This window comes from Podarcis cretensis (genome assembly GCF_951804945.1).
Source record: "Podarcis cretensis genome assembly, chromosome: 1".
NCBI lineage: Eukaryota > Metazoa > Chordata > Lepidosauria > Squamata > Lacertidae > Podarcis > Podarcis cretensis.
In genome coordinates, this window is record NC_137170.1 from 93,594,675 (window position 1) to 93,607,162 (window position 12,488).

The 12,488-nt window shown below is 42.3% G+C and overlaps 1 protein-coding gene across 3 annotated transcripts in view; it reads left to right on the forward strand.

The window, feature by feature from the left end:
• Positions 1–12,488, forward strand: part of SLC15A2 (solute carrier family 15 member 2) — a 73,229-nt gene that overhangs the window by 46,695 nt on the left and 14,046 nt on the right. For all 3 annotated transcript variants that reach the window (XM_079953811.1, XM_079953812.1, XM_079953810.1), the window contains 3 exons: positions 2,580–2,705; positions 5,571–5,735; positions 10,264–10,310. In XM_079953811.1, the coding sequence (XP_079809937.1) occupies positions 2,580–2,705; positions 5,571–5,735; positions 10,264–10,310 (338 nt within the window). The remainder of the gene's footprint in view (positions 1–2,579; positions 2,706–5,570; positions 5,736–10,263; positions 10,311–12,488) is intronic.

A 12,488-nucleotide genomic window follows, 5' to 3' on the forward strand; every position in this document is an offset into this window, starting at 1 on the left:
AATACACAATTTTAAAATACTCTAAGGTTTCAGGTCCTTATTTTGGAACAGAGATTGAATGTCATGAATCTGTAGATCAGAAAGTGATCTGGATCTGATCTGGATCATTAATAACCAGAATTCAGGGAATCATTGTGATTATATTGTGGCATACTCTTTTAATTAGGAAAGGCTATGTTGAAGCCAATTCCAAAAGAATATTGCCTTCAGACCACATATTTGACAGACATAATCCTAGCAATAGCACGCTGGAACTCATAACAAGCACATGTTGCCTGAGACTTAGTGCCCAGGTCCAGTTCTTGTCCTTTGTGGTGCAGCTGCTGGTTCTTCATGCTTGGGTCCCATGCCAATCTGCTAATACGTGGAACAGGAAGACCACGTGAGATGGGCAGATGTTTCTGGTTCATCTCAGATGAGTAGGATGTCTTCCTGGACACACACACTTCCTGTTCCAAACATGAATGGTGCAATGTGACACATGGCCACAAAGATGTGATGATCACATCACAAAAGGTAACATCAGCCCTAAAGTTAGAAAGAAACCCACCTGTATGTATATTCTTGTATGTATTATCAAGTAGAGACAAGCTCTGTGTATGTGTGGAACACACATCTTTTACAGCAACATTTTTTAAAAAGTCTTTTATTTTTTTATTTTTTAAATATTTTTATTAAGTTTTCACATTTTATAAAAACAAACATACACACACAAAGACAACACGTATAAAATTTCATAACCTTACTTTCCTAACCCCAGTTCTTGACCTCCCCCCACCCCCCCTTCATACATCCTAGTTCAATTACATTAACTCAGCAAATTCAAATCTCTCATCCTTTGCATGTTATTATTATATATATATATATATATATGTTGTTTTTTTTAAAAAAAAACCATTTACTTGGCCAGATTTTACTTATCCAATTTTCTTATAAAACATTAAAGCCTTTTCTAAGGTCGACTCGAGTTCCTTCCACGAATTTCCCTTTAATCTTAAAAATAGGTCATAATAATCAAACAGAAAAATCATAAAGATTTAAAAACAAGTTCTCCTTCCCCCCCCCCCAGCCCCGGTTACTGTCCCTTCCAAATGTCCCCACATCCATAACAACAGTTTTTAGCCTGGGTTCCTCACATCTGAGGCCTTTAAGTCCTTGTCAGTCCCTCTTTGCCGATCTTGTTGGTAACCCTCCTCATTGGTCCTCAGGTTTCGGGGAAATTTCAGCTCAGTCTCATAAGAATTTCTTCCATCCAAAGTACTTGACACCAGCTGCTGCAGAAGATCAACCAGTCCATACTCAAATAGGAGGCCCCAGTCATATTTCTTATTTCTTTTAAAATCAGGTATTCCAAATGTTCCAGGGGCTTCCTCCCTCCTCTTTCGCGTCTTTCGCAGATTTGTAATCCAAGGGTCTTCTTCTTTGTATTCTAACAATGTAGGCTTGTGGTTGGTAGTCTCCATCTGTGTTAGCCCTTGCTCACTCTCCCCCTGTTCCAAAGCTATCTCTTCTGATTCAGCTGCAGATTTTTCCCCAGTCAAATCCATTGTAGCTTCAGCAGAGTCATTTATTTTAGAGTTCAAGGTTGTGAGTTGTTTACTCATGACCGTAGTCTGCTCCTCCAGTTTTCCCACAAGAAAAAACATTCTTTCTAGCTCTGCCTGTAGTTTTCCATCTGCAGCCATTGCAGTGTTTCAATGTTTCCCCTAGGGGGATTCTAGTTACTTAATAGTCTTTTCCAATAGTCCTTTACTTTGTTATTTCCCTACTTTGTTTCCAACCACTTTAGTTCAACTGTAACAAATTAAGTCCAAAAAGTGTTAAATAATAGAGTTTTTAACTTTCGCTGCCCGTTTGACAGCTCCTTTGACAGCTGTCAAACTCCTCATTCCTTATTCTCCAGCTCACATAAAGGACACCCCCGGGTCTGGGGGGGTTCAAACGAAAACTTCTAAAAAAGAACCACTCTTACTCTCCAGCACACATCTTCTTCTGTCAAATTCATGCAAATATTATCTTTTACAGAACACCAAGGAAAGAACTCTCCACCTTAGTTCTCCGATCTTTGCTTTAAATTTTCTGTAGGCAGGGGGGTGCGGACTTCCCTTTAGCACATCCCCCGATCGTGCCGAATTCAAGGATAAGCTTTTTAGAGTCCAAATTCCAATCTACTCACGGATTAATTAAAGTCCAAATTTCAGGGAAGAAAGTCAGCGGTCTCCGGCCATGGCTCGCGGCTTCGCTCCACTGCAGTAGCGGTCTACTCACAGCACCACGCCACTCCCCGTACCCTCTCCGCAGCCTTTAAAAAGGCTCTTCGTGGGTCGGGGGGGGGCGCTTGAGGTGCCCGCCGAGTCACCAGGTCCGCAGGCTTCCGCGCCTGCGGTTTCTAAGGTTTCTAAGTCTTTTATGCCTCTTTTATAATAACTACCAAACATCAAGATATCTATAACTAAGAGGTATGTTCTGTTGCTATTGTACAGCTTCAGTAAAGGAGGGAAAGGGGTTTTGACTAACCGAGTGCTTAATTTTACAGTTACCTACTGTAGTATTATAGCTATGCACTTTATTTCCATTAGGAAAATGCTGTGCCCAAGCCAGTTTCAAAAGAAAGCTACATTCAGGTCCTGAATTTGGCAGACAGTGATATTGAAGTGGCAATCCAAGATTATGACCTATTTCGACAGCTGAGCAAACCATTTCAGGTGAGCTTATTGGTTATTTCCTTGGCAAGATCATTCCTTTTTAAAGTTAAGACTTAACTTTCCAAGTTACCACAGACAGATACCACAGAAAGATGCTGTGAACTGCCCTGAGATCTATGGATGAAGGGCAGTATACAATATTGTTGTTGTTTTGTTGTTGTTGTTGTTGTTGTTGTTATCACACACCGTGATAATTATTGGTTCTGTGTTTTACATTCCATATGTATTTATTATTGTATGGATCCTTTTTCAGTCATTATGATAATGGCTTCTGTATGACAAAGAAAGCTTCCATTTCCTCATATATTCAGAAGAACAAGAAGATTTGACCTTCCTTCCCCTGTGTCTGTCCTACCATATGGAGCGGTGACACGTTTCTACAGGGCACTGTGCCTTTGACAGCAATCCCCATCCTCCCCAGCGTATTTCAACAAAAAAGGCACAGATGGCTGACTATATTTACTTATAATTAGGGAAAAAAGGTTAAATCTTCTGGGATGAATATGTTCCCCAAAAAGCCTCTTTATATGATCTGTGTTTCCCATAGGTCACAGTCAGTTTAGATCTGAAAGGAACATGCTAGAACAGGAAAAATTAAAAGAAGTGCACAGGAGTAATATAAAGAATGGGGTGGTTAACCAAAAGCGCTGAAAGTGTGGTTCCCTCCCCTTTTTCATAATTCTAGGATTATCAGAAGTAAGTTCAAGCATGCAGTGTATCCAGCTGGCAGGCTTTCTGCATGATTTGCCACTGAAACTCAGTTAAGGAGGGAGTGTTATCATTTATGCTCCTCTTCCTTTGATTTGTTCATGCAGAAGCTTGGAATTCATTGAAGAAGTCTGGGCTGGAGCTTGGTCATGTCCACCTTTTATATTTTTTGGCTTCCCTTTTGAAGTTGAACTTCCTGCCCACCTCATTCATCTAGATGTGAGAGCTAGTGGAGCAGAGCGGCTTGAAACTTAGGTTTCTTCTACACTAACAGTTCAGTCTGAAATTGCCATCCTTAGTTAACTCACCTTTCCAGAGAAAACAGATGACATCATTGGCAGAGTATTGTATTCCATTTTCTGTATTGTCCTCCCATTTTGGTTAAACCTGAATTGTTGTGGTGTGATGTGATGTGTGTGTGCTGTAAATTGCAGGGGTAATCTGTCCAGCATGAACAAGTTGCTCTTGTTCCCATGGGATGGTTTTAGGTCCCAATTTTTCCATTATTTTTTTCTTTTTACATAGTGAAATTACATTATTTTGCTATATAAAAATGAAAAAGAGAGAGACCATTAGTAACTAACATCCCTGTTCCACTGCTGGAGCAGGAACTGACAACAAGGAAGAAGTTAAAGAAACCATTCCAGGGGCAGTCGAGGGGCAAGTCATCACTATTCTTCCAGCAGAAATTAAAGGAAAGCCACAAAAGGGCAAAAACTTAAATTAAGAGCACAGGATCACTTAAAAGATTCAACAGCCTATTTACTAATCTCCCACCTGTATAGTAAAACAGGCATAACCTGCAGATAGATTCATACCTGCAGTATGGGGACAATGGGTTGTATCCAAGGCAGCACCAAGGGTTGAGTCCTCCAACCCTTTCGAGCTAGTTTTGAGGGTGCTGGGGGGGGGCTGCAGGGGAGAGGGGAGCCAAGTTCTGTTCTGCTAGCCATATCCATTGCTCTAGCAGAATGGGAGTGTTGGCTACTGCCCAAAAATATTGGCCTGTTCAATGGGAATGATGGGTCATTGACAAAATGCTTTGTACAGTCTAGTATTACATAAATGCTAATAATCATTCATTCAGGCTACCTACCCCTTGAACCATCTCATGAGTCTTTTTCTGCCAAATTGCATAAAATCTTTGGGATGTGCACATGTGCACAGCTGCGAAGGTGCAAGTTCACAGCTTATTAAGAAATTTTAGATAAAAATAAACTGAAATATTTTTTTTCCATGCACAATGAATATATGGATGGATGGCGGCTAATGGATTGAGGTTGAATCCTGACAAGACAGAAGTACTGTTTTTGGGGGACAGGGGGCGGGCTGGTGTGGAGGACTCCCTGGTCCTGAATGGGGTAACTGTGCCCCTGAAGGACCAGGTGCGCAGCCTGGGAGTCATTTTGGACTCACAGCTGTCCATGGAGGCGCAGGTCAATTCTGTATCCAGGGCAGCTGTCTACCAACTCCACCTGGTACGCAGGCTGAGACCCTACCTGCCTGCGGACTGTCTCGCCAGAGTGGTGCATGCTCTAGTTATCTCCCGCTTGGACTACTGCAATGCGCTCTACGTGGGGCTACCTTTGAAGGTGACTCGGAAACTACAACTAATCCAGAATGCGGCAGCTAGACTGGTGACTGGGGGCGGCCGCCGAGACCACATAACACCGGTCTTGAAAGACCTACATTGGCTCCCAGTACGTTTCCGAGCACAATTCAAAGTGCTGGTGTTGACCTTTAAAGCCCTAAACGGCCTCGGCCCAGTATACCTGAAGGAGCGTCTCCACCTCCATCGTTCTGCCCGGACGCTGAGGTCCAGTGCCGAGGGCCTTCTGGCGGTTCCCTCATTGCGAGAAGCAAAGCTACAGGGAACCAGGCAGAGGGCCTTCTCGGTCGTGGCGCCTGCCCTGTGGAACGCCCTCCCATCAGATGTCAAAGCAATAAATAACTACCTGACATTCAGAAGACATCTTAAGGCAGCCCTGTTCAGGGAAGTTTTTAATCTGTGATATTTTAGTGTATTTTTGGTTTTTTATGGAAGCCGCCCAGAGTGGCTGGGGAGACCCAGCCAGATGGGCGGGGTACAAATAATAAATTATTATTATTATTATTATTATTATTATTATATTGTTTTCTTTCTTTCATTTTGCTCAGGATCCTGCTGAGTACACCAAATTGATTCTGAGAGATGGCCAACAAAACCTTCATTTGAAGATACAGTATCAAGGATCATCTTTCATGTTTAATTCTACCGCCCACGAAAAGTCAGTGTACAGCTTAATTGTCTACAAGGTGGAAAGAAGCCTAACAAGCCATTTAGTAAGTGAGGAAATCGAGTAGGGCAATGTCAGATACTTCAGAAAATCCAACAACCTACATAATCCTGTAAGGAAGATTCCAGTTTGCAGACAACAAGCAGAGAACATTAATGTGCTGGACCGGATATCATCCCATTTTCTAATTTTTTTGCATTTTAAGTTTTGTACCTCCAGACTAGAGATGCATGCAAATAGCCTCTCAAAATTCTTCCCTGTATCCATGGGGAAATAGCTTGAGAAACCATTTCACCAAATTTCTCCGGGGTGAAAAGTTCTCCAAAAAAATATTGGGACTGGTGATCTGCTTTAAAGGTAGCACTAGCACAGCTTCTAGCTTCCCCCCACCCCAAGAGGATTTCTTTTAGCCTAGCTACCATTTCCATTGTCTCAAACAATGCCCTGGTCTGTGTGTCATTCTGAAGCATTGGTGGGGTGGGCCATAAAAATGGTGAATAATATTTGGAGAAAAATATGTCAAAGTGGCTTTTCCCCCTAGGTGGGTGGTGATAAGGAAAAAAATTCTCAGAAAAAATGTCTTTTGAAAATAAATTGGCTTAGTTCTACTCCCAGACTAAGGGCTATCTTCCAAAAAGTTTATCCATGTTCCTTGGAATCCAAAGCTATGATTTGATTTTGGTAGGCATGGTAGCAAATTGCCTCACAGATTCTAAATAGGAAGCAATTCTCATCCTAGAATGAAAAGTATAGCATCTATTGAGCGGATATCACAATGCAATTAGTAAGAGATAACTAGTTCATTATCTCATCTACTTATTCATGAGGGACTTATGATTAATTTAGATGTTTTAACAAGTGGTACTGCCTCTGCTATCACTTCTGCTAGGTGGTTTTATAGCTTTTGAGCTGCTAGACCCAATTTAAGCTGCCAAACACTGCAATGGGAGATCAGAATAAGACCTAGTGGATGGCAAAGCCCTATAAAAAGAGTAGAGGACAAGAAGAAACTTTTTTCCAAAAGTCTTTCACATAAAATAAAGTTTGCAATGAGGCTGTAGAATGGCAAATTGGATAAATCAATTAGGTGATGAGATATGTTTAATCACTGCTCTAACACGACACCATAGTAATTTGGAATAGAAGCCACCAAAATGACCGTACCAAAAGTCATCAGAATCATTAGAGTTACAGTGGCCATTTGGAAGTACTAAAGCACTTACAATAAATCACTTTTACATTTTTTATTTTAAAAAATATAAGTTTTTGAATTGACAATGAACCCTGTGTTTGTGATTTAAATTTCTCCTTGTTTTCACGACAGACACAAATTCTCTAGACTCTAGGCTCTTTGCAAATGAACAGAACAGCCATTAAGCTGACAGAATAGGCCACATGATTAAGCAAACATCTCTCTTTCTGCAGAAATCTACATAGAAGCAGCAAAACCAGAGCCAAAGACTTAATGATGAGGCAGCTTTTGCTATTCTCTGCTTCTTGCACAATATAATTTGCATGATGATAGGCTAATGTTTTCTATAAAGAGATGATGGGCAAGGGAATCGGGCCAAAATAAAGGGATTGAACTATATGATGTTGATGTTTGACCTAAACATTCTATAATAGTAATACTCTTTAAAGATGTAAGTGCCATACTGTGGGCGAGTTTCAGTGAATGAGACCTATTAGCAGGATCCCTGCATAAACACTTCCACTTTGCAGTGGGGCTCCCTGCTCCCAGCTACTCCCCCTGTGTTGCCCCCAAAATTGGCTCAGGGGTGGGGGGTTGTGCTGTGGGGGGAGAGAGGATCATTCTGCCTGGCAAGCTGAAATATTTGCCCTTTCAGAACTATCACCTTAGCACAATGTTGAAATCCTCCCCGTGGAAAACTTGCCTTTGTTTATTAGCAACACAAAAATAAATCCCCTTGACAGGGTGAACTTTCAAAAGCACATCAAAGTGCTAGTAGATAAATAGGCATCACTCTGGCAGGAAGGTAAAAGGCGTTTCAGTGCGCTGCTCTGGTTTGCCAGAAGTAGCTTAGTCATGCTGGCCACATGACCCAGAAGCTCTCTGTGGACAAACGCCGGATTCCTCGGCCAATAAAGCGAGATGAGCACCACAACCCCAGAGTCGTCCGTGACTGGACCTAATGGTCAGGGGTCCCTTTACCTTTACCATGCATGCAGTCTTAAACATGTTTACAAGTATCCGGTCTGGTGCAGGACATTTTGATTCATGAGGCAAGGAACAACCAGATGCCATTCCCTCTTTCTTTGTAGTACAGAAGCTGACTGGGCTGGCAGTCATTTATTTCAACAAGCGGCTCAGGTAGTATCCTCTGTGGCTGAGTCTAATGATAGAGCTAGTTCTGACAGGAGTTTAAGGTCAGAGGTCTTATTTCTGCAATAGAATTTATTTCCTCTCCCTATGACTCCCAACTTTCTCTCACTGTCTGCAGCTGCCCCTGGACCTATGCCTCTCTTTTCATTTTATTTCCCATGTTCTTATGAAACAGACATTTGCCCCTCAGTGCTTCTATTCTCAGGCTCTTGCAAAAGCTGCCACTAGACATCAGGATGTGCACATAATTTTTTCTGCCTTTGCCTTTGCATCCCCTGTTCATTAGCAAGACATCACAGAAGTCAACTAACACTTACCTGGGAATAAGGTCCATTGAACTCAGCGGATCTGTTTCTTAGGAGATATGCATGGGGCTTGTTTTCAGTTTAAGCCCTGTTGCTTTTGCAAGACTGGATATTTGTTTTGTTTGTTTGGTGGGATTCAGGAAGAGAATGATTGCTGCAGCATCTCCATATATTTGATGGCATCACAGTCACTGGCTGAAAAATTAATCATTGTTGGTTAGCACCAATAACTGGCTGGATCCGCTAGTGAGATGCTAATCAGCTTGAATTCATTATCAAGGGAAATGCTGCTGTGGACTGTTTGCAAACTAGCTGTTCATTATTAATCATGTTTATCTACTATTCCTTTTACAATTTATTGTCTGTTTACCAAATATAAGCGACGCAGCACTTAAAGGCCTTTTATAGACATGGAAGTGAAAAGGTTGGGAAGAAACCCTCTTCCAAAAGTCATTACAGTTAAGTGTAAAGGACTGCCCAGCTGTTGGAATTGTTACTGACAAAAAGGGTCCTCTCACTAGTCCTGTTTATGTGCCCTGAGAAAGTTCTGTGTAGCACACTCAGTTTATGGAGTGATATTACAGAGATTACAACCATTATCTAGAAACTTGCAGGTTAAAAAAATTGTTCAGATTTTTAAAATGCTATTTTGGATGAATATGTGAAAATTCAGCAATGCATATCTCTTCTCAGCCCTGTTAATGAGAAGTAACTGTGGTTTGTATCCAGTTGTATCCCTCTGCTGATGGAAAACTTCCAATAGTGGAAGGATGTAATTGGATAGTATCTTCCATTCTTCAGATTTGTGTGAGATTTCACACCATTCCCCTCCTGCAGCTTTCATCCCCTAACCCACAGTTAAAAAACTTTATGCATTCAATTTCTTAAGCAACATGATCTGCTATGCTGCGGTGATAAAGCTTAGACCTTAACCATTCTGTAGGAAAGAAAGGTCACAGACAGTCCATTAAATATTCATCTGCAATTTAGAATTGAGAAATGTATATAAGGTGCTACGTACTTGTCTAGACCTCTGGTTTTCACTGGTAGGTCGGGACACCCACTTCAAGGTCACAGCCTGATCTAAGGTGGGTCACAATGGCAGCACTTCCACCAAAAAAATGCATGCTTAAAAATTAAGAACTGGGTATCCGAGTGCATGTTTGGGTTAAAGGTGGGTGGAAAGGTTGAAGAGTCCTGCTCCAGAGGCCCTCCAGACATGTGGTATCACATGGACTCACTGCAATGCTTCAGTGTGTACTTCTCCACCACTTCTTTCTCAACTCAGTGCTGATCCAGACCCTGGTGATCTTCTCCACTCCTCCATGATTTGTGGAAACTAAGGGCTTGTTCACACTTACCTTTTGCCCTGCACTTTAAAGCTCAGTGTCCAACTGTTTGGTTTCACTTTTTCATTTTTTGCCCCCTGCCCCAGGAAAATCCACCGTTTAATGCTAAATCGTAACAAACAGTAATTTGGGTTTTCTGCTGATTGCTGTTTGCTCCAATTCAGCGGTAAAGAGACGGATTTTCGGGGGGAAGCGCTGGGCACAAAAGAACATCTGGATGAGCCCTAAGTGCAGCTGGTGAAGCACCTCCTTTCGTCACAAAGCAGATCAATGCATGCCTGGGCAAAACAGGGTCCCATTTTAGCCTTTAGCTTTAGCGAGATGAGAAAGTTGCCTTGCCTGTCATTTGCACCAGTGCAAGCCTGGTAGGTTATGAATTGGATAGGAACCTTCCTACCAGAAATCAAGCCGTTTAGGATCTGATAAAAAGAGCATTTCAAACATCTCCTTCCATTTAATAAGTTCACATTCAGAACCCATGGGTTTTTTAAATTTTTATTTACAAATTCTTTGCTCGTTGGAAAGCCTGCATGTATGCAGAAATCATGTACTGATTTTGTTTTCCTTTGGTTTCAGATTAAAGATATGGGGGAAAAGCCATCAGAAGGCATGTCTGCTGTGAGGTGTGAACTGGATTTGGGTGACCTGTTTCTTTGCTGCTCTAATTCCATGCTTTGACAGAAGCCGTTAACACAGGCTCAGCCAGAGCTTGGGCCTCATCAGTGTGTTTCAAATGAAAGCTGTACTATATGGCAATTATGCTTGCTATGGCTGCACCCAGTGAGAGTGTAAAGGTAGGAAGTAGTAGGAAGAGTCTATTACCACTAAGCAGTGACCAAAGAAGAGGAGAACTTTAGCAGTAGGAAATGCAAGGTGATGGTGGAGGCAGGGAAGTCAAATGGTACAGATATGCATCTGCTGAACCACTGCAGCAGTTCCCACTGAGCACTCTGAAGCAGCCACATCACACACATCTATACAACGCTGAATTCAGTTGGCTCCTTGCAGCTGCTTCTCTCCACCCAGGGAAAGAGTGCTGTGTTTTCTCCACGTTTTGCAAAGCATTTGGACAAGATGCCTTCAGTGGGTCACCTTCCCAAGTGGGTCAGTCAATTGCCATTTCCCTCTGGTCCCGATCCATTGTGCTGTCCAGAAGGAGAGGGAGTCTGCAGCTCTTGACAATCTGTGTGTAAACTTGGAAGAGTAGATGTGAACAGGCAGAGACATCAACAGGGAAGTGGAGCAGGACCAGAGGACTGGCAGTGGGCTCCTTGCTGAGGTGTAAACCTTGGCAAGTGCCCCCAGTCATGACAACCCCAGAATATGTCCCTGCATGGGTGTATGTCTTGGTTGTTGCTCGGGGGTAGAAGCCTTTCCCTAGCCCTTCCTACCTATTGCAGTATGTCATTGGCCATAATTGGCTACACAAGCGTTCCGCATAGCAGATATGTAAAGGGAGAATGCATGCATTTCTAAATATTCAGGGATGGAGATCTGCCACCAGTCAGGTACATCCTTAAGTGTTTAGCAAGTGTTTAGTGTTTAGCAATTCATGTTTCCCATGCCAGATTCCCCCTGTTTCATGTGGCACACACAGTTTTGATGTTGCTGCAGCAAACATGATTGCCATGCAAACTGTGAAGAGGCTCAGAGAGACAGCTGCGCTAGTCAGGTATTCTGGTTCAGTCTTGTAAGCTACCCAGAGTGGCTGGGGAAACCCAGCCAGATGGGCGGGGTATCAGTAGTACTAGTAGTAGTAGTAGTAGTAGTAGTAGTAGTATAGCAGTAATACAGTTCATGAATCCACCATGCAAGCCTGAATGGCATTAGAAATGCTTCCTTCAGAGTGGCCCAAGATTGAAATGTGGGTGAAGGGGAGTGACCTTATGTGAAGGATGGGAAACCATTTCGGTATCAGTGAACTGCAACTCCCATAATCCTTGACTTTTGGCCATGTTGGCTGAGGCTCATGAGAGTTGACAGGGGAGGGGAACCTGTGTCTCTCCACACAGAAGTTACTGGGTTTTAACTCCAATCATCCCTGACAACTTGGTTGGGGCTAGTGGGAGTTGGAGTCTCCAACAACATCTGAAAGCCAGCCCCACCCCGCCTTACCCTGCCTTACCCCACCAAAATAATGTTCTAAAGAAGGAAATGCAAGCTTGCCATATTGCTTATGCACGTTCCTTATTTTATTCTTATTCCTGCAATGTGTCTTGCTTTTAAACTGATTAACTGAAGATAATTCTGAGAGTATTAATAAAGGAAAGAGACCCCTTCCATCTGAATAAGAATTCACATAATTCATTGGGAAAGTCATCTGTAAAACCTTACTTGAGTGGAGACTTCTACACAGTTTGCTTATTACAAATGTTGTTTCTGTTGAACACTCTTTGGAAGGGAAAATACGTCTTTTAAATTACAACCTCTGTTAAAGCCTGTGATTAATGAATTAATCAATTGCAATAATTAATTCCATTTTTTTCTCTTATCCTAATTATTGTTGTGTTGCAGTCCACTGCCCACCTCTAGGGATCAGAGCCTCCATCATTCTGCAGAAAGCGGTGGGTGGGGTGGGTGGAATCCCGGATAGTTCAGATCTGTAGCCATTAGACCGTAATGTTTTTTTCTTTCTTTGCATTGTGCAAGGAGTAGAAACAGTCTACACTGTGATTACCTAAAAGGAGCAGGGAACAACTCACTTGATTTACATGGTTGCTGATGCTCATTCGGTTCTAGTCCTTAGCTGCAAGGAAAATGGGAAATATATGGAAAGAAGCTTACCATTTTGCATGAGACTG